The following is a 26537-nucleotide window of genomic DNA, read 5'->3' on the forward strand; positions in this document are numbered from 1 at the left end:
CTTCGCTCAAATTTTGTGCACACATTTATTTACATCCCTGTTAGTGAGCATTTCTCCTTTGCCAATATTATCCATCCACATGACAGGTGTGGCATATCAAAAAGCTAATTACACAGCATGATCATTACATTGATGAGAATCGCAGAAGGGTGAACTTAACTAAACGACTGAGAGTTTTGACTGTGTGATATTAGATTGCTTCTTGTGTAAATATTTTCTGTCTGGATTTTAATGATTTGTATGTACATTACAGCACCTTGTGCTGGGGACAAAAGGCCACTAAAATGTGCAGTTTTGCCACACAACACAATGCCACAGATGTCTCAAGATGAGGACGCGTACAATTGGAATTCTGACTGCAGGAATGTCCAACAGAGTTGTTGCCAGAGAATTTAATGTTCATTTCTCTACCATAAATGTTGTTTTATAGAATTTGGCAGTACGTCCTCACAACCGCAGTTGTGTGGGCGAGTGGTTCACTGATGTTAACGTTGTTGGCAGAGTTCCCAAATGGTGGAGGTGGGTTTACTGCATGGTATGGGCAGGCATAAGCTATGGACAACGAACACAGTTGATTTTATCGATGGTCATTTGAATGCACAGAGATACCTTGATGAGATCCTGAGGCCCATTGTCGTGCCATTCTTCAACCTCATGTTTCAGCATGATAATGCACTGCCCCAAGGATCTGTACACAATTCCTGGAAGCTGAAAATGTCCCAGTTCTTCCATGGCCTGCATACTCACAAGACATGTCACCCGTTGAGCATGTTTGGGATGCTCTGGATCGACGTGTACGACAGTGTGTTCCAGTTCCCACCAATATCCATCAACTTTGCACAGCCATTGAAGAGGAGTGGGACAACATTCCACAGGCCACAATCAACAGCCTGATCAACTCTATGTGAAGGAGATGTTGCGCTGCAAGAGGCAAATGGTCACACCAGATACTGACTGGTTTTCTGATCCACGCCCCTACCTTTTATAGTTGTTATCTGTGACCAATAGATGCATATATGTATTACCAGTCATGTGAAATCCATAGATTAGGTCCTAATTAATTTATTTCAATTGACTGATGTCCTTATATGAACTGTAACTCTGTGAAATCTTTCAAATGGTTGCATGTTGCCTTTATATTTTTGTTCAGTATACATACCTGATCTGCACACAAAAACACATTTACCACAATTGCCTATGCACATATATATTTAGGTAAATATTCAGAACATTTTCAATTTCATTGGTTTTTAGTGTTCATCATCTACTTTAGTTGATCAGCAATATTCCCTTTAAATCATTCCTACATAAATATTGTAGCGCTAGGTTGCATAAGTCAGCACTCAATAGACACTCATTTCCCTTTCTAGTAAACTTTGATTTCCTGCTTCTTCAAAGAATATTCGAGCACTCAATAATTAGGGAGGAAACTTAGCAGTTAAACAGCATTAAATCTTCAGTATTCTGTGACAGAGCATGGATTTACACAATAGTTATGGAGTATTAATGTGCATAATTTAACTCCTATTTTCTGAGGAAGCATTTAGTACAACCATTAATTAAAGGGATTCATCATAGCTAGGGATATTTAGTAAACATCAATAGACCTTTATTGAATCACTTTAAAGTGCAAGACGATCAAAAGTGCATGAGTAGTGCCCTAGTTAGGACAAATCTCACAAACACTTCACACATCAATAAGACAGTCACAGTGGCAAGGAGTGGACAAGCATGAATGTATGTTATCGGCCAAGGGATAAAATAGGCCTGTGTGTGTGGACTTTGGAATTGCACACTTTTACACTGACATAAGTCTATTGGCCAAGAAGACATTATTAACCCACAGTGACATTCACTTCACTGACTTAAACAGCTCCACATACAACACATTGGGGTACTATTCTGTCTCCACACAAGATGCAAGACAGCACCCTCTCAAAGTCATTACAGAACAGGAGAATCCATTCTCCAAAGCACATTTGGAAGGAATAACGTTGACAAACTTCTGTGGGTCTGGTGTTGTCTTCTCTCCATCTTTTAGTGACATCATTGGACTGAGAGTCATTGGCTGATGGTATGAAATGTTTAACTCAAACTCAAATCACATACTTTATAGATCAATGTCAGGCTTGCTTCCAGGGAATGCGCTGTGGACGTGACCAGCCGAGCCAGAGACCCCGCCCTATTCAGTAGACCTGAACTGGGAACAGCCCATGTCTGTGTGGTCTGTCAGTGAGTGAGTATGGCTGTCAGCGTGTATATCTAGAGTTGAACTGAACTGACCCCTGCAGCTCTCGATGATCCAAGACTATGCCACATTGAGACTGCGTCCATGCTGTACATTAACAGTACGCCTCATCCAAACCAACGTTCATGTGGCCAGCATTGGCAAGGACTGGTATCGTTTATCATATCATCAAACCTTCCCTTTGCAGTCTGAAAACCTGACCACAAGTCACACCATCCAGTATTTCCAATGATGTTGCAAATATAAGGACTGCCAGTCATATAATCTGATGACAAGTTGAAAGGTTCCTATTGACTGAGATATGGAGTTGAGTACAGTAAGCACAACCCTGATAAGTAGGAGATTTCCCATTCCAGGTATGAACCATCAGCAGAAAGAGCTCTGGAAGGAAATAGTAACGTAGGTCTACTTCTCCTCCATATTTCATTTAAACATCATGGATCCTGGGCATTATGTATATATACAGTATATCTGCTTAGTGGTTCAGGTCTATCTTGGAGAGAAAATCCCAGATTTTGCTCGGTAGGTGGTCCAATAGAATCATAGCTTGACATTAGAGTGACATTGCGCTACATGGAAATAACGTTTAACCCGGTCAGAAAAAAATGAGAAACATTCTGCACATTTGAAGAGTAAATTATCCAAACACTTTTTTGTCATGCAGCCTGTGACACTAACATTATGAGGCATGTGGATAGTACAATGGCTTTGCTTTGTGCCTCAGTAAAGAAACATCTCTCTTGAGTTCAGACTCAGATATAGAGACCTGCGCTCTACACCTAGAGGTTTTGTCCCCAAACCCATTTAACACAGACACTATTAAAATATGGTTTCATTTAAGGAATTACGTATTCCAGTGTCTGTAAAGAAAATATGTGTTAGTGGGTGTGGTTAGTGTGCGTTAGTGGTTTGCGTGTGATGAACAGTGTGTGTTTGGGTACGTGTGAGACGTGAAAGTGTGTGTGTGTGTGTGTACACACGTGTTTGGGTACATGTGAGACATGACAGTGTGTGTGTGAGATGTGACACTGTGTGTGTGTGTGTGTGTGTGTGTGTGTGTGTTCACGTGTGAGACGTGACAGTGTGTGTTGGTACGTGTGTGACGTGACTGTGTGTGTGTGTGTGTGTGTGTGTGTGAGAGAGAGAGAGTCGTGACAGTGTGTGTGTGAGAGACGTGACAGTGTGTGTGTACGTGTGAGACGTGACAATGTGTGTACGTGTGAGACGTGACAGTGTGTGTACATGTGAGACGTGACAGTGTGTGTGTGTGTGTGTGTGTTCACGTGTGAGATGTGACAGTGTGTGTTGGTACGTGTGAGACGTGACAGTGTGTGTGGGTACGTGTGTGACGTGACAGTGTGTGTGTGTGTGTGTGTGTGTGTGTGTGAGAGAGAGAGAGTCGTGACAGTGTGTGTGTGAGAGACGTGACAGTGTGTGTGTACGTGTGAGACGTGACAGTGTGTGTGTGTGTGTGTTCACGTGTGAGACGTGACAGTGTGTGTGTGTGCACGTGTGAGACGTGACAGTGTGTGTGTGCACGTGTGAGACGTGACAGTGTGCGTACGTGTGAGACGTGACAGTGTGTGTGTGTGTGTGTGTTCACGTGTGAGATGTGACAGTGTGTGTTGGTACGTTTGAGACGTGACAGTGTGTGTGTGTGTGTGTGTGTTCACGTGTGAGATGTGACAGTGTGTGTTGGTACGTTTGAGATGTGACAGTGTGTGTGGGTACGTGTGTGACGTGACAGTGTGTGTGTGTGTGTGTGTGTTCAAGTGTGAGACGTGACAGTGTGTGTTGGTACGTGTGTGACGTGACTGTGTGTGTGTGTGTGTGTGTGTGTTCACGTGTGAGACGTGACAGTGTGTGTGGGTACGTGTGTAACGTGACTGTGTGTGTGTGTGTGTGTGTGTGTGTGTTCACGTGACAGTGTGTGTTGGTACGTGTGTGTGGGTACGTGTGTGACATGACAGTGTGTGTGGGTACGTGTGTGACATGACAGTGTGTGTGGGTACGTGTGTGACGTGACAGTGTGTGTGGGTACAGTATGTGGGTGTATATGATAAAGATTACGTGGTCTCCTCACTGGGTGGGGGAGCAGTCATCTAAATCCAGCAGCTCCCTCACCAGTCTCTCACCAAACTGAGCTCGGCTGTAGCGCTTGATGTAGTAGGCATCGGACATCTTGTACAGAATATAGGCGTTGTTTATGGCCATGCTGATGGTCAGCCAGAACACCTGCTGCCACGTCTTGTTGGGCTTGTGGAAGATAAAATACCTGAAAGAAAAGACCAAACCTGAGTGGCTAACTGGGATCTTGACAAATTGGTCATTTTATAATATGTGTCAGATGTATATCACATCCAGCTGATAATCTGAAATTAGACAGAGTTACGACGGACGGAAGGGCACATAGACCGACAGTTGGGAGGATATCTTGTCTCCATGACTATGTGTGAGGCATTGGTTAGCGGTGAGGAGGAGCGATATTCAGCTAAAGTTCCGGTTTCTGGCTCTCCAGATGTAATCTGCAGTTCTGCACACCCACAAGTGTTGTCCTTTGAGGTACAGAACAACATCTAATTACTGTCCAATCTCCATACTAATTGGAGGCAGAGAGAGGTTAGAGAGGGAGAGAAGTAAAGTGACATTCTCCCTGGTGTGTGTGTGTGTTGAGCAATATGCCATCTATCCCTCCTCTTGTCCCCTTAATTGAAGGCTTCCATCTTTGACCGGCGTTAACATCACTTGGCGCTGTTCTCCATTTGGGGCATAGGAATGCGCCATGCTGTGCATATCAGTAGATTGCTAAATCATATTAATGCGATTCTTGAAACATTTCCTTCTCCAGGTGTTGGAAGATCGAATCTGGAGCACGGGGGGAGTCAGGCTGACTCTCTGAACAGCAGCACTGGGGGAGTCAGGCTGACTCTCTGTACAGCAGCACGGGGAGAGTCAGGCTGGCGCTCTGTATAGCAGCACCGGGGGGAGTCAGGCTAACGCTCTGTACAGCAGCACGGGGGGAGTCAGGCTGGCGCTCTGTACAGCAGCACCGGGGGGAGTCAGGCTGGCGCTCTGTACAGCAGCACCGGGGGGAGTCAGGCTGGCGCTCTGTACAGCAGCACCGGGGGGAGCCAGGCTGACTCTCTGTACAGCAGCACCAGGGGAAGCCAGGCTGACTCTCTGTACTGCAGCACCGGGGGGAGTCAGGCTGACTCTCTGTACAGCAGCACCGGGGGGAGCCAGGCTGACTCTCTGTACAGCAGCACCAGGGGGAGCCAGGCTGACTCTCTGTACAGCAGCACCGGGGGGAGTCAGGCTGACTCTCTGTATAGCAGCACCGGGGGGAGTCAGGCTGACTCTCTGTATAGCAGCACCGGGGAGAGTCAGGCTGACTCGCTGTACAGCAGCACGGGGAGAGTCCGGCTGACTCTCTGTACAGCAGCACGGGAGGGGAGTCAGGCTGACTCTCTGTACAGCAGCACGGGGAGAGTCAGGCTGGCGCTCTGTACAGCAGCACGGGGGGAGTCAGGCTGGCGCTCTGTACAGCAGCACGGGGGGAGTCAGGCTGACTCTCTGTATTGCAGCACGGGGAGAGTCAGGCTGACTCTCTGTATTGCAGCACCGGGGGGAGTCAGGCTGACTCTCTGTACAGCAGCACGGGGAGAGTCAGGCTGACTCTCTGTATTGCAGCACCGGGGGGAGTCAGGCTGACTCTCTGTACAGCAGCACGGGGAGAGTCAGGCTGACTCTCTGTATTGCAGCACCGGGGGGAGTCAGGCTGACTCTCTGTATTGCAGCACCGGGGGGAGTCAGGCTGACTCTCTGTACAGCAGCACGGGGAGAGTCAGGCTGACTCTCTGTATTGCAGCATCGGGGAGAGTCAGGCTGGCGCTCTGTACAGCAGCACGGGGGGAGTCAGGCTGACTCTCTGTATTGCAGCACCGGGGGGAGTCAGGCTGACTCTCTGTATTGCAGCACCGGGGGGAGTCAGGCTGACTCTCTGTATTGCAGCACCGGGGAGAGTCAGGCTGACTCTCTGTATTGCAGCATCGGGGAGAGTCAGGCTGACTCTCTGTATTGCAGCACCGGGGAGAGTCAGGCTGACTCTCTGTATTGCAGCATCGGGGAGAGTCAGGCTGACTCTCTGTACAGCAGCACGGGGAGAGTCAGGCTGACTCTCTGTATTGCAGCATCGGGGAGAGTCAGGCTGGCGCTCTGTACAGCAGCACGGGGGGAGTCAGGCTGACTCTCTGTATTGCAGCACGGGGAGAGTCAGGCTGACTCTCTGTATTGCAGCACGGGGAGAGTCAGGCTGACTCTCTGTACAGCAGCACGGGGGGGAGTCAGGCTGACTCTCTGTACAGCAGCACGGGGAGAGTCAGGCTGGCGCTCTGTACAGCAGCACGGGGGGAGTCAGGCTGACTCTCTGTATTGCAGCACGGGGAGAGTCAGGCTGACTCTCTGTATTGCAGCACCGGGGGAAGGTTTATAGCTGACACAGCTATCATGTCCCAATGAAGCCGTAGGGACCTCGCAATATTCATGAATTTGGAACAGCATAATACTTTGCCATATCAAAATAATTTCACTAGACCAACAGTAATCCAGGACGGCAGACTCATGGAGAGCTACTGGGTAGGCATGTTTTTGCTCCAACCTCGTAACACAGCTGATTCAGCTAATCAATGTCCTTGTTAGCAGCCTCGTAACACAGCTGATTCAGCTAATCAATGTCCTTGTTAGCAGCTAGTAGAATCCGGTGTGCTATAGCTAGGGTTGGAGCAAAAGCCCTGTAGCTTCTCAGGAGACGGGTTGGCCAGCCCTGTGCTATGATGATGAACATTGATATAGGCAAACACCTTTCTCCCAGGATGACAAATTAGTACACATTACTACAATAAATCCAGTATGTCAACTAGTGGGCTAATTAGTGACTCACTTGCTGTACTTGTCGTCATACTTGCAGATGTAGCTGAGGTGTGCAGCGAAGGCCTCCACAGCCAGCGGACAGGGAATCTCACCACTTTTCCTCTTGATGATCACCCCTGGAACCCAACACATGACTCAGAGAAGGCTAATGGGAGCTGGAACCCAACACATGACTCAGAGAAGTCTAATGGGAGTGGGAATCAAATTTCACGGAGTTAAAAACAGAAGTATTATGTAAACAGATGTTCAGACTCGGTGACAAAGTACAATACAGGTGAAATTTGGGGCATAATATCTTAACAGTAAAGTATAGCCTATCTGTAACTGGATAAAGAGTGATGCTGTACATAACTAAACTGCAGGCCTCAAAATCACATTTGGATGGTTTCTCACTATAGCGCCAAAATAACCAATATATTCTGCAGAAAATACCTTGATCTGAAACAAGAAAAACAGGACTGAGTGCTTACTAGCATAGCTAGGAGAAACGCATTTTAAAAAGTATCAACCCAATACCTAAAATAAACTGATTACAGGTGAAGCACCACATGAAAAATAGATGAACATGAGGAGTTAGTGTAATTATGGAGGTAGCTGCGAGGGAACGAGTCTAGTAGTCCCCTGGATCCCAATTGAACCATTAGCAGGCCTTTGATACGATTACCTTGACTGAACCTCCGTCTGTAGCTTCCATAAAAATTATCCTCAGGAATTTTATGCTAATTACACTACAAGTTGGAAAGTTACTGGAGGGTAATTTGAAAAATAAATGCGAGATCAGAGTAACCTCATATCAGTCAGGAAACACAATGGATTTTTTCTTAACAGAATTTAAGAATATAATTTAGCAGCAGCCCTGGCAAGGTCTCAATTTGGAAATATTTCTCTGACTCTCCCTCACCATTGCCTCAGCTTCAGTCGTTCACATGATTACTTCATTTCACAGCCATTTCATAAATGATACAGTGTTATATTTATTCAAAGGTCAGATGGCTTTCTCTGTAGCTATAATGAAATGCTATGACCACCACTTAACCATCCAAAGAAAATAATGACTAGTATGTATAAGAAACGATTGAAAAGAAAACAGAAGGGTGGGAGGCGGTTGTGTTTTGCTGTATTTTGGGTTTTTATATTATCAGTAGTGAGATCATTTGTACTGGATTGAGGGACAATGAAAAATACCTACATCCTCTCTTGGATTCATTCAGATTGGGTAGATTTTCATGTTTTTATTTGATTTAGCCTTGATTTAACTAGGTAAGTCAGTTAAGAACAAATTCTTATTTACAATGACGGCCTACAGCGGGCCGACCCGGACGACGCTGGGCCAATTGTCACTATGGAACTCCCAATCACGTCCGGTTGTGATTCAGCCTGGAATCAAACTAGGGTCTGTAGTGACGCCTCTACCACTGAGATGCAGTGCCTTAGACCGCTGCACCACTCGGGAGTGGGAATATTAACTCTCCATCGATTCCACTCATCTACTCTGGATCCATGCTGTTTATCTATCCAGATATAATGCATTTTCTCACCTCTTATTTTACAAATGGGATTAAATGTGTCTGAGGTGAGAAACCTTTTCACGTGCCAAACAACAGGGATTTTCTCATTATCTCTGATCATCGCTCCATCCTCATACAGGAAGAGAGAATGATGAGGTGTTTCATGACGGTTCCCCAGCAGTCTACAGGGTAGATTATGAGTGCATTAACACCTAGGAGTTACTTTGATCTGGGAAATCCATATCATGTCAGGTGGGTGGTGACTCATTTTGTATCAGTCAGCCCTAAAGAGCTTCATAATGATGCTCCATTTCAGAACATTCTAGTGATGCAGTAGGTTGACATGATCAAAATAAGGAGAAACGTTTTGCTTTAAAATTGAAGGCAGTTCACCACAAATCTATGCCCATGATTGAACACAGTTTAAACATCCACCTGAACGCATCTTCTGAATGAAAAGGTATGAAAAAGAAAACGTTGTTAATATAACACTGGTTGCAGAGCGGGAGTCCTCACCTTCCTTGGTGGGTGAGTAGGCGTTGGTAAGGAAGCGGAAGTGTCCCTTGTTGTACCAGCTGATGAGGGAGGTGTTGCCTCTCATCATGCTGCGGGACTGGCCTCTCTGCTGTGGGCTCTCAGGGTTCACCAGCATGCACTGGGGCAGGCCGGTGCAGTCACTCTTCCTGGTGCTTAGCAGCCCACAGCAGTAGATCTCTGGCAGAGGACAAACACACAACTTTAGACATCTTCGTCACGTTCAGGATGGTGCAACATACAAAAAAGGATTTTCAGCTAAATGTTCCACTACACTGCTAAATCTACTTCCGTGTGCACAATGTAATGTACTTGTGGGTGCTTTGATCCTGATGTGTGCTGAATATTAACCCTCTTCTGTCCTATAACCCACCCTCCTGCTGTAATGAGAGATGGCCCAGATTAGGCTGGACAAAGTTGAATGACTGTTTAACAGATGCCCCGCCTCACTTTTCTCCACACACCAAAAAAAAATCAGATGTTTGGCCAACGCGGCTCTTTGTTTATTATGCACTGTCCGCTCTCCTTTGAGGCTTTCCCAAGTTGATGCCCAAGAGACCAAGCAGCCTCAGATCATGTGCAAGCCTCGGAATGGACAGTGAAACACACACGCTCACACCTGCAGGCGACGTGCAGATGTTTAATTTCTCTCTCATGCAGGCGTGGCTGAAGCCAGCGCAAATTCCAACTATTTGCGTCCAGGTTAAACGTGGGACGTCCCTCATTATAAACAAACAGTTGGTTAAATGCATTGTTATAACTTGTTAGGGCTAGGGGTTCCGCTAGCCCTATCTTGTATTCACAAGTGCAATACACCAAATTAAAGCTTTAACTTCTTATTAATCTACCCATTGTGTCCGATTTCAAAAAGGCTTTACAGCGAAAGCACAACATATGATTATGTTAGGTCAGAGCCTAGTCACAAAAACACATACAGACATTTTCCAGCCAAAGAGAGGAGTCACAAAAAGCATAAATAGAGATCAAATTAATAACTAACCTTTGAGGATCTTCTTCAGATGGCACTCATAGGACTTCATGTTACACAATACATGTATGTTTTGTTCGATAAAGTTCATATTTATATCCAAAAATCTCAGTTTACATTGGCGCTTTATGGTCAGTAATGTGCCTCAAACATCCGCAAATTTGCAGAGAGCCACATAAATTTACAGAAACACTCATAATAAACTTTGATAAAAGATACAAGTATTATCCACAGAATTATAGATATACTTCTCCTTAATGCAACCGCTGTGTCAGATTTCAAAAAAGCTTTACGGAAAAAGCAAACCATGCAATAATCTGAGTACGGCGCTCAGACACAAAAACAAGCCATGCAGATACCCGCCATGTTGTGGAGTCAGTAAAAGTCAGAAATAGCATTATAAATAATATACCTTTGATGATCTTCATCAGAATGCACTCCCAGGATTCCCAGTTCCACAATAAATGTTTGTTTTGTTCGATAAAGTCCATCATTTATGTCCAAATACCTCCCTTTGTTAGCGCGTTTAGTAAACAAATCCAAACTCATGAGGCGCGGGCAAGTCCAGCCGAAAGTTCAGACGAAAAGTTCAAACGATGTATAGAATCCACCTTTAGGTTGTTTTTAACATAAATCTTCAATAATGTTCCAACCGGAGAATTCCTTTGTCTTTAGAAATGCAATGGAACACAGGTCGCTCTAACGGATGCGCGCATGATCAGCTCATGCCACTCTGGCACACCTCTTACTCAATCAGCTCTCATTCGCCCACACTTCACAGTAGAAGCCTCAAACAAAGTTCTAAAGACTGTTGACATCTAGTGTAAGCCGTAGGAAGTGCAATATGACCCCATGGACACTGTATATTCGATAGGCAATGAGTTGAAAAACTACAAACCTCAGATTTCCCACTTCCTGGTTGGATTTTTCTCAGGTTTTCGCCTGTCATATGAGTTCTGTTATACTCACAGACATCATTCAAACAGTTTTAGAAACTTCCGTGTTTTCTATCCAATACTACTAATAATATGCATATATTAGCTTCTGGGCCTGAGTAGCAGGAAGTTTATTCTGGGCATGCTTTTCATCCGAACATGAAAATGCTGCCCCCTATCCCAAACAGGTTATTGTATCATTTGCAGATCTATTAGAAGCAAATAATAGACAAAACAACAATGTAATTTCACCAATTGACTGGCCAGAGATCAGGGCATTCATCAGCAAAGACACAGTTCAAACGGATAGTATTTTGGACAACCAAATTGAACTCAAGGTGATTCATGAATTGAAGTGTGTAAGCTGTATGGTGATTTGCGATTCATAACTTACATTTTACCGGTACGACCAGTAGTAGTAAACCAACTAATAACACCACGACGGAATGCGTTTGAAGTGATGATGCGCCGCGGAGAACAGCTAGCAAGGCCAGCAAAGTACATCACCAGTGGCACGTACACACTTCGTGCAGATCAGCAGGTGGGGGCTTTTCGTGGCAGCAAGACGAGACAATCTAAGGAGGATGCGGTCAGCAAAGTTACTGGGCTCGAAGTTACTGGGCTCTAATTTTCGGAACCCAAACCGGCTGCCCGCGTGCGCCATCGTGCATAAATGTATTTTGTCCCCCTACACCAAACGCGATCACGACACGCAGGTTAAAATAGCAAAACAAACTCTGAACCAATTACATTCATTTGGGGACAGGTCGAAAAGCATTAAACATGTATGGCAATTTAGCTAGTTAGCTTAATTTGTCCTATTAAGCTAGCTTGCTTTTGCTATCTAATTTGTCCTGGGATATAAACATTGAGTTGTTATTTTACCTGAAATGCACAAGGTCCTCTACTCTGCCAATTAATCCACACATAACACGGCCAACCAAATTGTTTCTAGCCATCTCTCCTCCTTCCAGGCTTTTTCATCTTTGAATTTAAATGGTGATTGGCAGTGTGGGTGCAATAACTGAATAACCTGGATTTCTAAATGTATTTTGCGACGCTCGCGCACCAGACGTGTCCGGTCTGGTCAGCATGTAATGTATTTTTTCCAATGCTACATTACATTTGGCAGACCTAACTTGATTGACCATCTTTCTACAAGGCCTACTAGTCAATGAGAGGCCTAATCATATTTGTAGGAATATTTTGTTAACGCCTAGGCTATAGTGATGCATTCACATAATTAATTCATTATTATGCAACATTTTAAATTTGATTACAATTATTTATTGTCAATTATTCTTGAATTTGTTAGGCTATACAATTAAGTAGATTAATGAACTGATAATACATTCATACATCATTTTATTTTATCATTTTTTAATATGATAGAATATTGCATTCTATTATACATCCTATGTGAATAATGTTCATTACTGTTCATTTGTGTATTCATAATAATAATAATAATAATAATCGCTAAATCTGTCTGAAATTGAAGATTTCGCCTATTGTTCATGTCCATATAGCCTAGGACAATGTTGTAAAGTACTGTTTTTCCTTATCCACCTAATGAACAAATTTGTTTTTTTTGTGATTTTTTCGCTCTCTTGCCTCACTTTTCTGGGGGGAAAATCTGTTAAACAGTGAATCAATTTTGTCTGGCCTTACAGGTGCTCAGTCAGTGTTGAGATTGAGAGCAGAGGATAAAGCCTAGTGGAGGGCACTGAGGACAGACTCTCCCTCTACCATCTCTTACTCAACAAGGGGTGAACGAAAGACAATGGCATTTCTCATTTTTAAAGAGCTGTTTGCTCTGTTTATTAACAATAGGATGAACTGGTGCTCTCGGTTTCCAAAATAAGAATCAGGAGAATTTTATGTACGTCATCTTCACAGTTTACTGTATGGCCAGTTACGCCGCTTAGTGGGTGGTAGGCATGGAAGCAGAATACACACAATTTAAATATTGGTTCTCAGGGAAGTCTCAAGGTGAACTTCAATTGACAGTCTTCAATTTCAGTGCTACAGTAGCCGGAGGTCGTTTATGGTAAATAAAAACGGCAGAGGATCAGCAGGAAGGAGATTACAGTACTGTAAAGAGTGAGAGGGCAGAGAGCGTGAAAGAGAGGAAAGAGGTAGATGGAAAGAATGAGGAGTAAAGAGATAAATGGGATGAAAGATCTACCCTGTTTCTCAAACTCCTGGTACAGGTTGAGGCTGGTGATGCTGGGCCCGGTGAAGATGATGCTGTTGCGGCCTGAGAGGTTCTGACACAGCTGTTTGGCCACCATACTGTGGAGCTGAGGCTTGTTCTTCAGGGTGGCCAACCCATCAGGACCCTGGCCCTCCTTCAGATGCACATAGATCTGGAAGAGAGACAGAGACAGTCAATACCACCACAATCAGGTATCCTAGCGTTTAAGAGCATTGGGCCAGTAACCAAAAGGTCACTGGTTCGAATTCCTTGAGCCGACAAGGCAAAACAAATCTGTCAATATGACCTTGAGCAAGGCACTAATACTAACCCTGTAGTTTTCCATTGACAATACTACTGGCCCTGTAGTTTTCCATTGACAATACTACTGGCCCTGTAGTTTTCCATTGACAATACTACTGACCCTGTAGTTTTCCAATCACAATACTACTGACCCCGTAGTTTTCCATTGACAATACTACTAACCCTGTAGTTTTCTATTGACAATACTACTAACCCTGTAGTTTTCTATTGACAATACTACTAACCCTGTAGTTTTCTATTGACAATACTACTAACCCTGTAGTTTTCTATTGACAATAACACTAACCTTGTTGTTTTCTATTGACAATACTACTAACGCTGTTGTTTTCTATTGACAATAGTACTGACCCTGTCGTTTTCCATTGACAATACTACTAACCCTGTTGTTTTCTATTGACAATACTACTGACCCTGTAGTTTTCCATTGACAATACTACTGACCCTGTAGTTTTCCATTGACAATACTACTGACCCTGTAGTTTTCCATTGACAATACTACTGACCCTGTAGTTTTCCATTGACAATACTACTGACCCTGTAGTTTTCCATTGACAATACTACTAACCCTGTAGTTTTCCATTGACAATACTACTAACCCTGTAGTTTTCCATTGACAATACTACTAACCCTGTAGTTTTCCATTGACAATACTACTAACCCTGTAGTTTTCCATTGACAATACTACTAACCCTGTAGTTTTCCATTGACAATACTACAATACTACTATTGACAAAATGAACCCTGTAGTTTTCAAGTAAGAGAAAGCTACACAAAAAAAGGACATGATCGATTGATTCTTCTTCCCACCAACTGGGACACGGCCCGTGCATATCTACACATTCTCATGTCTTCCTGGATCTGTTTGAGGCATGGGGCAGCAGTCATTTGGCGTATCATACTCCCACCAAGAACAGAGAGCAATTATACTAAGTGGACTGGCTCCTTCTCCTGGGAATCAGTAATAAAACATTGGTTCTGGAGACTGATTGAGGGACTGGATGGTCCCACATCAGTCATCCAATCACAGTTTGTCTGGATCTCTCAGCTGTGTCTGAGTGAGGGGGAAGGGCATGGTCTGATTGTCCTGTCCTGCAGTGTTGGTGTCCTCTACAGTCTAGACCAATTGCAACTAGTCCTGTGAAAGCCCCAGTGTGGTTGTACTGGGTGTAATTGAAGGTGGACAGTCTTTGTCACAAAGTTGGCTAAGTACAGTACTAGCTCCCAGATATAAGAGTAGAAAACCAAGAGGCTGCAGTCCCTCCCTCCCCTCATTCTTCCTCCACTGCTCACGCCATCTCCCTTTCTCTCATTTTCTTCTTTCATGCGCACGCACAGTACCTGACAGATGAAACCAGTGGATGTGCACTGGCGGACCCACAGACTGAACTTCCTCTTCTTCCTCTTCCTCAGCTCTCTCTCTGTACAGGTGGTGATGAACACTGGGTCCTCATCAATAAGGGGCTCATGGAGCACCTATGGGACAGAGGGAAAGCATCAGTATTACACCATGGAGAACATATGGAACAGAGGGAAAGCATCAGTATTACATCATGGAGCACCTTTGGGACAGCATCACCTAACCAACATGTCAATCTTTCCCCTAGCAGTTTGTACAGTTAATATTCAAATACATCCTCAAGTGTATCAGTCGTACAGTATGTGCAGGATACACATGGTATACATCGTCCAACGTAATGCTTACTTGCAGGTTCCTTCTGGACAATGCAACAACAACAAACAAAGTAAACCGGTCCTTCAGCCACGAGCAGGTGAATAACCAGGGATGTCTCCTTCAGCCAAGAGCAGGTGAATAACCAGGGATGTCTCCTTCAGCCACGAGCAGGTGTATAACCAGGGATGTCTCCTTCAGCCACGAGCAGGTGAAAAACCAGGGATGACTCCTTCAGCCACGAGCAGGTGTATAACCAGGGATGTCTCCTTCAGCCACGAGCCCATGAAAAACCAGGGATGACTCCTTCAGCCACGAGCAGGTGTATAACCAGGGATGTCTCCTTCAGCCACGAGCAGGTGTATAATCAGGGATGTCTCCTTCAGCCACAAGCAGGTGTATAACCAGGGATGACTCCTTCAGCCACGAGCGGGTGTATAATCAGGGATGTCTCCTTCAGCCACGAGCAGGTGTATAACCAGGGATGTCTCCTTCAGCCACGAGCAGCCACAAGCAGGTGTATAACCAGGGATGTCTCCTTCAGCCACGAGCAGGTGTATAACCAGGGATGTCTCCTTCAGCCACGAGCAGGTGTATAACCAGGGATGTCTCCTTCAGCCACGAGCAGGTGTATAACCAGGGGTGTCTCCTTCAGCCACGAGCAGGTGTATAATCAGGGATGACTCCTTCAGCCACGAGCAGGTGAATAACCAGGGATGACTCCTTCAGCCACGAGCAGGTGAATAACCAGGGATGTCTCCTTCAGCCACGAGCAGGTGAATAACCAGGGATGACTCCTTCAGCCACGAGCAGGTGAATAACCAGGGATGTCTCCTTCAGCCACGAGCAGGTGTATAACCAGGGATGACTCCTTCAGCCACGAACAGGTGAATAACCAGGGATGACTCCTTCAGCCACGAGCAGGTGTATAACCAGGGATGACTCCTTCAGCCACGAGCAGGTGAATAACCAGGGATGACTCCTTCAGCCACGATCAGGTGTATAACCAGGGATGACTCCTTCAGCCAAGAGCAGGTGAATAACCAGGGATGTCTCCTTCAGCCACGAGCAGGTGAATAACCAGGGATGACTCCTTCAGCCACGAGCAGGTGAATAACCAGGGATGACTCCTTCAGCCACGAGCAGGTGAATAACCAGGGATGACACCTTCAGCCACGAGCAGGTGAATAACCAGGGATGACTCCTTCAGCCACGAGCAGGTGTATAACCAGGGATGACTCCTTCAGCCACGAGCAGGTGAATAACCAGGGATGACTCCTTCAGCCACGAGCAGGTGTATAACCAGGGATGACTCCTTCAGCCAAGAGCAGGTGAATAACCAGGGATGACTCCTTCAGCCACGAGCAGGTGTATAACCAGGGATGACTCCTTCAGCCACGAGCAGGTGAATAACCAGGGATGTCTCCTTCAGCCACGAGCAGGTGTATAACCAGGGATGACTCCTTCAGCCACGAACAGGTGAATAACCAGGGATGACTCCTTCAGCCACGAGCAGGTGTATAACCAGGGATGACTCCTTCAGCCACGAGCAGGTGAATAACCAGGGATGACTCCTTCAGGTGTATAACCAGGGATGACTCCTTCAGCCACGAGCAGGTGAATAACCAGGGATGACTCCTTCAGCCACGAGCAGGTGTATAACCAGGGATGACTCCTTCAGCCACGAGCAGGTGAATAACCAGGGATGACTCCTTCAGCCACGAGCAGGTGTATAACCAGGGATGACTCCTTCAGCCACGAGCAGGTGAATAACCAGGGATGACTCCTTCAGCCACGAGCAGGTGTATAACCAGGGATGACTCCTTCAGCCACGAGCAGGTGTATAACCAGGGATGACTCCTTCAGCCACGAGCAGGTCAATAACCAGGGATGACTCCTTCAGCCACGAGCAGGTGTATAACCAGGGATGACTCCTTCAGCCACGAGCAGGTGTATAACCAGGGATGACTCCTTCAGCCACGAGCAGGTGAATAACCAGGGATGTCTCCTTCAGCCACGAGCAGGTGAATAACCAGGGATGACTCCTTCAGCCACGAGCAGGTGTATTACCAGGGATTACTCCTTCAGCCACGAGCAGGTGTATAATCAGGGATGTCTCCTTCAGCCACGAGCAGGTGTATAATCAGGGATGACTCCTTCAGCCACGAGCAGGTGAATATCCAGGGATGATTCCTTCAGCCACGAGCAGGTGAATAACCAGGATGTCTCCTTCAGCCACGAGCAGGTGTATAACCAGGGATGTCTCCTTCAGCCACGAGCAGGTGTATAACCAGGGATGTCTCCTTCAGCCACGAGCAGGTGTATAACCAGGGATGTCTCCTTCAGCCACGAGCAGGTGTATAACCAGGGGTGTCTCCTTCAGCTAAGAGCAGGTGTATAACCAGGGGTGTCTCCTTCAGCCAAGAGCAGGTGTATAACCAGTGATGTCTCCTTCACCCAAGAGCAGGTGTATAACCAGGGGTGTCTCCTTCAGCTAAGAGCAGGTGTATAACCAGGGATGTCTCCTTCAGCCAAGCAGGAGACAGGTGTATAACCAGGGATGTCTCCTTCAGCCAAGCAGGAGACAGATGTACAGTGGGGCAAAAAAGTATTTAGTCAGCCACCAATTGTGCAAGTTCTCCCACTTAAATTTCATCATAGGTACACTTCAACTATGACAGACAAAATTAGAAAAAAATTTCCAGAAAATCACATTGTAGGATTTTTAATGAATTTATTTGCAAATTATGGTAGAAAATAAGTATTGGTCAATAACAAAAGTTTCTCAATACTTTGTTATATACCCTTTGTTGGCAATGACAGAGGTCAAACGTTTTCTGTAAGTCTTCACAAGGTTTTCACACACTGTTGCTGGTATTTTGGCCCATTCCTCCATGCAGATCTCCTCTTGAGCAGTGATGTTTTGGGGCTGTTGCTGGGCAACACAGACTTTCAACTCCCTCCAAAGATTGTCTATGGGGTTGAGATCTGGAGACTGGCTAGGCCACTCCAGGACCTTGAAATGCTTCTTACGAAGCCACTCCTTCGTTGACCGGGCAGTGTGTTTGGGATCATTGTCATGCTGAAAGACCCAGCCACGTTTCATCTTCAATGCCCTTGCTGATGGAAGGAGGTTTTCACTCAAAATCTCATGATACATCATTCTTCCCTTTACACAGATCAGTCGTCCTGGTCCCTTTGCAGAAAAACAGCCTCAAAGCATGATGTTTCCACCCCCATGCTCCACAGTAGGTATGGTGTTCTTTGGATGCAACTCAGCATTCTTTGTCCTCCAAAAACGACGAGTTGAATTTTTACAAAAAAGTTATATTTTGGTTTCATCTGACCATATGACATTCTCCCAATCTTCTTCTGGATCATCCAAATGCTCTCTAGCAAACTTCAGACGGGTCTGGACATGTACTGGCTTAAGCAGGGGGACACGTCTGGCACTGCAGGATTTGAGTCCCTGGCGGCATAGTGTGTTACTGATGGTAGGCGTTTGTTACTTTGGTCCCAGCTCTCTGCAGGTCATTCACTAGGTCTCCCCATGTGGTTCTGGGATTTTTGCTCACCGTTCTTGTGATCATTTTGACCCCACGGGGTGAGATCTTGCGTGATTCAGTCTTCCCAGCCTGGTGCAGGTCTACAATTTTGTTTCTGGTGTCCTTTGACAGCTCTTTGGTCTTGGCCATAGTGGAGTTTGGAGTGTGACTGTTTGAGGTTGTGGACAGGTGTCTTTTATACTGATAACAAGTTCAAACAGGTGCCATTAATACAGGTAACGAGTGGAGGACAGAGGAGCCTCTTAAAGAAGAAGTTACAGGTCTGTGAGAGCCAGAAATCTTGCTTGTTTGTAGGTGACCAAATACTTATTTTCCACCATAATTTGCAAATAAATTCATTAAAAATCCTACAATGTGATTTTCTGGATTTTTCCTCCTCATTTTGTCTGTCATAGTGAAGTGTACCTATGATGAAAATTACAGGCCTTTCTCATCTTTTTAAGTGGGAGAACTTGTATAACCAGGGATGTCTCCTTCAGCCAAGCAGGAGACAGGTGTATAACCAGGGATGTCTCCTTCAGCCAAGCAGGAGACAGGTGTATAACCAGGGATGTCTCCTTCAGCCAATCAGGAGACAGGTGTATAACCAGGGATGTGGGGGTACTGAACCATTAAATGCCTGAGGGTGGCAGTATGGTAGCACACAGACACACAGACACACGGCAGGCCGCCTGAAGTACCTAAAAATGTATTGTAGGTCTGCAGGAGAGCCTGAGCTGATCAGGGAGCAGGTATTTCAGACATGTATTGAGCACTGTAGAGAAGGCATGATGTGACCGGTTGTTCCAGGTTGTTTTCCCCTATATTGATTTGTTTTGATGATGCAATGTCACGTTGGTGATAGAAACACCTGGATCCTTTACATGGAGTCAAATAGGTAAGTAAATAAGTCACAGTGACATGGTGACAGTTGACCAGAGGAATTTGTTATAAGCACTGTGTTTGAGACATTGATAGTTATCCACAGGTCACCCTCATTAAACAGATCTTGAGCATCAAAAGGATTCACAAAAGGATTTTCTAAATTATTCAGTTATTCCTACATGGGTGAAATCAGTCACAAATCTGTGTAGTGTCTGACTTTTCACTGCTGCCTGAAATATGACAGTATGGCTATAGACCTGTCCTTTAGAACCTGTGCTCTACAGATATTACTACAGTCGGTTAATGCTCGGTTAGTCTTTGGCCTGTGGAGGATGGATGTATATCAAACCCATTTCTCAACCCCAATGACTTAATCTCAGTGGAGGCCATGACAAAGATGAATTCTATCTGTCTGACAGCTACTGCATTAGCTAAGATAGGTGGCATTCTGAGAGCCATGACCTACCTGAGAGAGGCACACAGTGTCTGAGAAGACAGAGATGGAAACAAAAGGTACACCTTCTATTTGCCAGACGTGCTAGATCTCTAAACAGAGGTGTTTGTGTTGTGTACGTTAATGAGAGAGAGAGTAGCATTGGACAGCAAGCTAAGCAGAATTGTTAGTGCCACAAAGCTCAGCAATTTGAATGTACTTTCCAAAGAACCCCTGCTATGCCAGAGATGCACTGGAAGGGTTTGACATGCACCTTTTCTTTTGTCTTAAAGTAGAAACTTCACTTAATGAGCTGTCTAAAAGGGTGAAGAAAAAACATTTCTATAAAGGCTTCTGTTATTCTCATTATAACAGGCAGAGGCGGAAGGAGGTAGGCTTCACAGACAGAAAAAAACAGTACATGGAACATTTTGGTAGACACTTTTTCTTGGCCACAGCTAGGGAAAAGGCATTCATTATTCAGACAGAACATCCATCCCCAGGCTGTGCTGATCTGAGCCCCAGACAGAGGCAGCCCAATCAGAGACAGGATATCACCAACCCCCCACTGTGGAGCTATGGAGGGCATATTTCACTTCATACCTCTACAGCTACTGGACTCTGTGATATAAATGTCCCTGGAACTCAGCAGTAAGTGCAGATAATAAAGTGAATGTCTGGGTGAAAGTATTTGCATTGGAAAATGATGAGGGTTTTGAACAATGCCTGCTGGTTTTTACACACACACACAGAGAGAGAGGGGGGAGGGAGACAGAGAGAGAGAGGGGGAGAGAGAGAGAACAAGGAAACCAGATGTGCTATGCTGTGTCCAGACACCAGCCTTTGGGGCCCTGACTTCTGGGCCAGAGGATGTGGTGTGAAGGTGGATTCCCTTTCCCTCAGCTCTGACTGAGTGGGTCTGCCTCATTTCCATCTAGACTCCTAGGAGTGGAGTGGAGGGGAGTGGAGTGGAGGGGAGGGGAGCGGAGGGGATCAGAGTGGAGTGGAGAGGAGGGGAGCAGAGTGGAGGGGAGCAGAGGGGATTGAAGTTGAGGGGAGTGGAGCGGAGGAGAAGGAAGGTGCCCACTCAACACTCCTTTCCTCCCCTGTCAGCTCTGGGAGGCAGCAGCGAGCCGATTTGATCCGCCATGTCTGACAGGGAATTTACATGCAATGCGGAACGCCTGATGGTCACCAGGGAACACGCTGAGGCAAACTGTCAGCCTCCTGTACACTATGTATATAGTTGAGAGTACACTACACCTTGACTGACACATTGGGCACATCCCAGAGTTATTCCATTTAGAACATTTGAACAGGCATTTCAAATAAGACAATGCAGCCTTATTATTACCTTACTAAAATGTTATATTGGTTGTTGTATTGGTTGTTATATTGCCAGTTATATTGGTTCTTATTTTGGTTGTTACAGTGCCTTCAGAAAGTATTCAGACCCCTTTACATTTTCCACATTTTGTTACACTACAGCCTTATTCTAAAATGGGTTTAAAAAAATACCCCCCAAAATTACAGCAATCTACACAGAATACCCAATAATGACAAAAAGAAAACATTTTTCAAATTTTTGCAAATGCATAAAAAATAATTAACATAAGTATTCAGACCCTTTGCTATGAGACTCAAAATTGAGCTTGGATGCATCCTGTTTCCATTGATCACCCTCGAGATGGTTCTAGCACTTGATTAGAGTCCACCAGTGGTAAGCTCAATTGATTGGACATGATTTGGAAAGACACACACCTGTCAATATAAGGTCCCACAGGTGACAGTGCATGTCTGAGCAAAAATCAAGCCATGAGATGGAAGGAATTTTGTTGAGGCACAGATCTGGGGAAGGGTATGTAAAAATGTCTGCAGCATTGAAGGTCCCCAAGAACACAGTGGCCTCCATCATTCTTAAATGGAAGAAGTTTGGAACCACCGAGACTCTTCCTAGTGCTGGCCGCCCAGCCAAACTGAGCAATCGGGGGAGAAGGGCCTTGGTCAGGGAGATGATTGTCGATCTGATAGAGTTCCTCTATGGAGATGGGAGAACCTTCCAGAAGGACAACCATCTCTGCAGCACTCCATCAATCAAGCCTTTATGGAAGAGTGGCCGGACGGAAGCCACTCCTCAGTAAAAGGCACATGATAGCCCACTTGGAGTTTGCCAGAAGGCACCTAAAGGAGTCAGACTATGAGAAACAAGATTCTCTGGTCTGATGAAACCAAGATTGAACTCTTTGGCCTGATTGCCAAGCATCCCGTCTGGAGGAAACCTGGCACCATCCCTACGATGAAGCATGGGGTTGGCAGCATCATGCTGTGGGGATGTTTTTCAGCAGCATGGACTGGGAGACTAGTCAGGATTGAGGGAAAGATGAACGGAGCAAAGTACAGAAAGATCCTTGATGAAAACCTGCTCCAGAGCTCTCAGGACCTCAGACTGGGGCGAAGGTTCACTTTCCAACAGGACAACGACCCTAACCACGCAGACAAGACAACACAGGAGTGGCTTCGGGACAAGTCTGAATGTCCTTGAGTGGCCCCGCCAGAGCCCCGCCTACCCAAGAAGACGTGAGGCTGTAATCGCTGCCAAAGGTGCTTCAATAAAGTACTGAGTAAAGGGTCTGAATACTTTTGTAAATGTGATATTTCCTGGGGTTTTTTCTTCTGTTGTTGCTTTGTCATTATGAGTATTGTGTGCAGATTGATTAGGGGAAAAAACGATGTGATCCATTTTAGAATAAGACTGTAACATAACAAAATGTGGAAAAGGTCAAGGGGTCTGAATACTTTCTGAATGCACAGTATATTGTTATATTGGTTGTGATATTGTTGTATCAGTTGTCATATTGGTTGTAATATTGTTGTATTGGTTATATTAGTTGTTATATTGGTTGTTAAATTGTTACATTGGTTGTTATACCGGTTGTAATATTTTTATATTGGTTGTTATATTGGTATATTCATTGTGATATTGGTCATTATCTTGTTATATTGGTTGTTGTATTGGTTGTAATATTGTTATATTGGTCGTTATCTTGTTATATTGATTGTTGTATTGGTTGTAATATTGTTATATTGGTCATTATCTTGTTATATTGGTTGTAATATTGTTATATTGGTCATTATCTTGTTATATTGGTTGTTGTATTGGTTGTTGGATTGGTTGTGATATTGTTGTATCAGTTGTCATATTGGTTGTAATATTGTTGTATTGGTTATATTAGTTGTTATATTGGTTGTTATACCGGTTGTAATATTTTTATATTGGTTGTTATATTGGTATATTCATTGTGATATTGGTCGTTATCTTGTTATATTGGTTGTTGTATTGGTTGTAATATTGTTATATTGGTCATTATCTTGTTATATTGGTTGTTGTATTGGTATATTCATTGTTATATTGGTCATTATCTTGTTATATTGGTTGTTGTATTGGTTGTAATATTGTTATATTGGTTGTTGTATTGTTATATCCATTGTTATATTTGTCATCATCTTGTTATATTGGTTGTTGTATTGGTTGTAATATTGTTATATTGGTCATTATCTTGTTATATTGGTTGTTGTATTGGTATATTCATTGTTATATTGGTCATTATCTTGTTATATTGGTTGTTGGATTGGTTGTAATATTGTTATATTGGTTGTAAAATTGTTATATTGGTCATTATCGTGTTATATTGGTTGTAATACTGTTATATTGGTCATTATCTTGTTATATTGGTTGTTGGATTGGTTGTAATATTGTTATATTGGTTATAATATTGTTATATTGGTCATTATCTTGTTATATTGGTTGTAATATTGTTATATTGGTCATTATCTTGTTATATTGGTTGTTGTATTGGTTGTAATATTGTATTGGTTGTAATATTGTTGTATTGGTCATTATCGTGTTATATTGGTTGTAATATTGTTATATTGGTCATTATCTTGATATTGGTTGTTGTATTGATTGCAATATTGTTGTATTGGTTGTAATATTGTTCATTATCTTGTTAAATTGGTTGTTGTATTGGTTGTAATATTGTTGTATTGGTTGTAATATTGTTGTATTGTTGTATTTGTTGTAATATTGTTATATTGGTCATTATCTTGTTATATTGGTTGTTGGTACTTCCGGCGCCGACAGAGATGGCCGCCTCGCTTCGCGTTCCTAGGAAACTATGCAGTTTTTTGTTTTTTTTACGTGTTATTTCTTACATTGGTACCCCAGGTCATCTTAGGTTTCATTACATACAGTCGAGAAGAACTACTGAACATAAGAGCAACGTCAACTCACCATCAGTACGACCAAGAATATGACTTTCGCGAAGCGGATCCTGTGTTCTGCCTTTCACCCAGGACAATGGAATGGATCCCAGCCGGCGACCCAAAAAAACGACTTCGTAAAAGGGGGAAACGGAGCGGTCTTCTGGTCAGACTCCGGAGACGGGCACATCGTGCACCACTCCCTAGCATTCTTCTCGCCAATGTCCAGTCTCTTGACAACAAGGTTGATGAAATCCGAACAAGGGTAGCATTCCAGAGGGACATCAGAGACTAACGTTCTTTGCTTCACGTAAACATGGCTCACTGGAGAGACGCTATCGGAGTCGGTGCAGCCAACTGGTTTCTCCACGCATCGCGCAGACAGAAACAAACATCTTTCTGGTAAGAAGAGGGGCGGGGGCGTATGCTTCATGGTTAACGTGACGTGGTGTGATCATAACAACATACAGGTACTCAAGTCCTTCTGTTCACCTGATTTAGAATTCCTCACAATCAAATGTCGACCGCATTATCTACCAAGGGAATTCTCTTCGATTATAATCACAGCCGTATATATTCCCCCCCAAGCAGACACATCGATGGCTCTGAACGAACTTTATTTGACTCTTTGCAAACTGGAATCCATTTATCCGGAGGCTGCATTCATTGTAGCTGGGGATTTTAACAAGGCTAATCTGAAAACAAGACTCCCTAAATTTTATCAGCAAATCGATTGCGCAACCAGGGCTGGAAAAACCTTGGATCACTGCTATTCTAACTTCCGCGACGCATATAAGGCCCTGCCCCGCCCTCCTTTCGGAAAAGCTGACCACGACTCCATTTTGTTGATCCCTGCCTACAGACAGAAACTAAAACAAGAGGCTCCCGCACTGAGGTCTGTTCAACGCTGGTCCGACCAATCTGATTCCACACTCCAAGACTGCTTCCATCACGTGGACTGAGATAGGTTTCGTATTGCGTCAGACAACAACGTTGACGAATACGCTGATTCGGTGAGCGAGTTCATTAGAACGTGCGTTGAAGATGTTGTTCCCATAGCAACGATTAAAACATTCCCAAACCAGAAACCGTGAATTGATGGCAGCATTCGCGTGAAACTGAAAGCCCGAACCACTGCTTTTAATCAGGGCAAGGTGACCGGAAACATGACTGAATACAAACAGTGTAACTATTCCCTCCGCAAGGCAATCAAACAAGCTAAGCGTCAGTATAGAGACAAAGTAGAATCTCAATTCAACGGCTCAGACACAAGAGGTATATGGCAGGGTCTACAGTCAATCACGGATTACAAAAAGAAAACCAGCCCCGTCATGGACCAGGATGTCTTGCTCCCAGGCAGACTAAATAACATTTTTGCCCGCTTTGAGGACAATACAGTGCCACTGACACGGCCCGCAACTAAAACATGCGGACTCTCCTTCACTGCAGCCGACGTGAGGAAAACATTTAAACCTGTCAACCCTCGCAAGGCTGCAGGCCCAGACGGCATCCCCAGCCGCGCCCTCAGAGCATGCGCAGACCAGCTGGCTGGTGTGTTTACGGACATATTCAATCAATCCCTATCCCAGTCTGTTGTTCCCACATGCTTCAAGAGGGCCACCATTGTTCCTGTTCCCAAGAAAGCTAAGGTAACTGAGCTAAACGACTACCGCCCCGTAGCACTCACTTCCGTCATCATGAAGTGCTTTGAGAGACTAGTCAAGGACCATATCACCTCCACCCTACCTGACACCCTAGACCCACTCCAATTTGCTTACCGCCCAAATAGGTCCACAGACGATGCAATCTCAACCACACTGCACACTGCCCTAACCCATCTGGACAAGAGGAATACCTATGTGAGAATGCTGTTCATCGACTACAGCTCGGCATTTAACACCATAGTGCCCTCCAAGCTCGTCATCAAGCTCGAGACCCTGGGTCTCGACCCCGCCCTGTGCAACTGGGTACTGGACTTCCTGACAGGCCGCCCCCAGGTGGTGAGGGTAGGCAACAACATTTCCACCCCGCTGATCCTCAACACTGGGGCCCCACAAGGGTGCGTTCTCAGCCCTCTCCTGT

The 26537-nt window shown here is 44.7% G+C and overlaps 1 protein-coding gene across 1 annotated transcript in view; it reads right to left on the reverse strand.

The window, feature by feature from the left end:
* Window positions 1-1194: 1194 nt before the first annotated feature.
* The window catches only part of pgbd5 (piggyBac transposable element derived 5), a 38263-nt gene continuing 12920 nt past the window's right edge, over window positions 1195-26537 (reverse strand). Inside the window, exons 3-7 of the mRNA XM_036960793.2 lie at window positions 15002-15136; window positions 13331-13511; window positions 9202-9399; window positions 7188-7293; window positions 1195-4523 (exon numbers count right to left, since the gene is read on the reverse strand). Of these exons, the coding sequence (XP_036816688.2) occupies window positions 4328-4523; window positions 7188-7293; window positions 9202-9399; window positions 13331-13511; window positions 15002-15136 (816 nt within the window). The 3' untranslated portion in view covers window positions 1195-4327. The remainder of the gene's footprint in view (window positions 4524-7187; window positions 7294-9201; window positions 9400-13330; window positions 13512-15001; window positions 15137-26537) is intronic.

Source organism: Oncorhynchus mykiss, chromosome 23 (genome assembly GCF_057628025.1).
Source record: "Oncorhynchus mykiss isolate SJ-2025 chromosome 23, ASM5762802v1, whole genome shotgun sequence".
Taxonomy (NCBI): domain Eukaryota; kingdom Metazoa; phylum Chordata; class Actinopteri; order Salmoniformes; family Salmonidae; genus Oncorhynchus; species Oncorhynchus mykiss.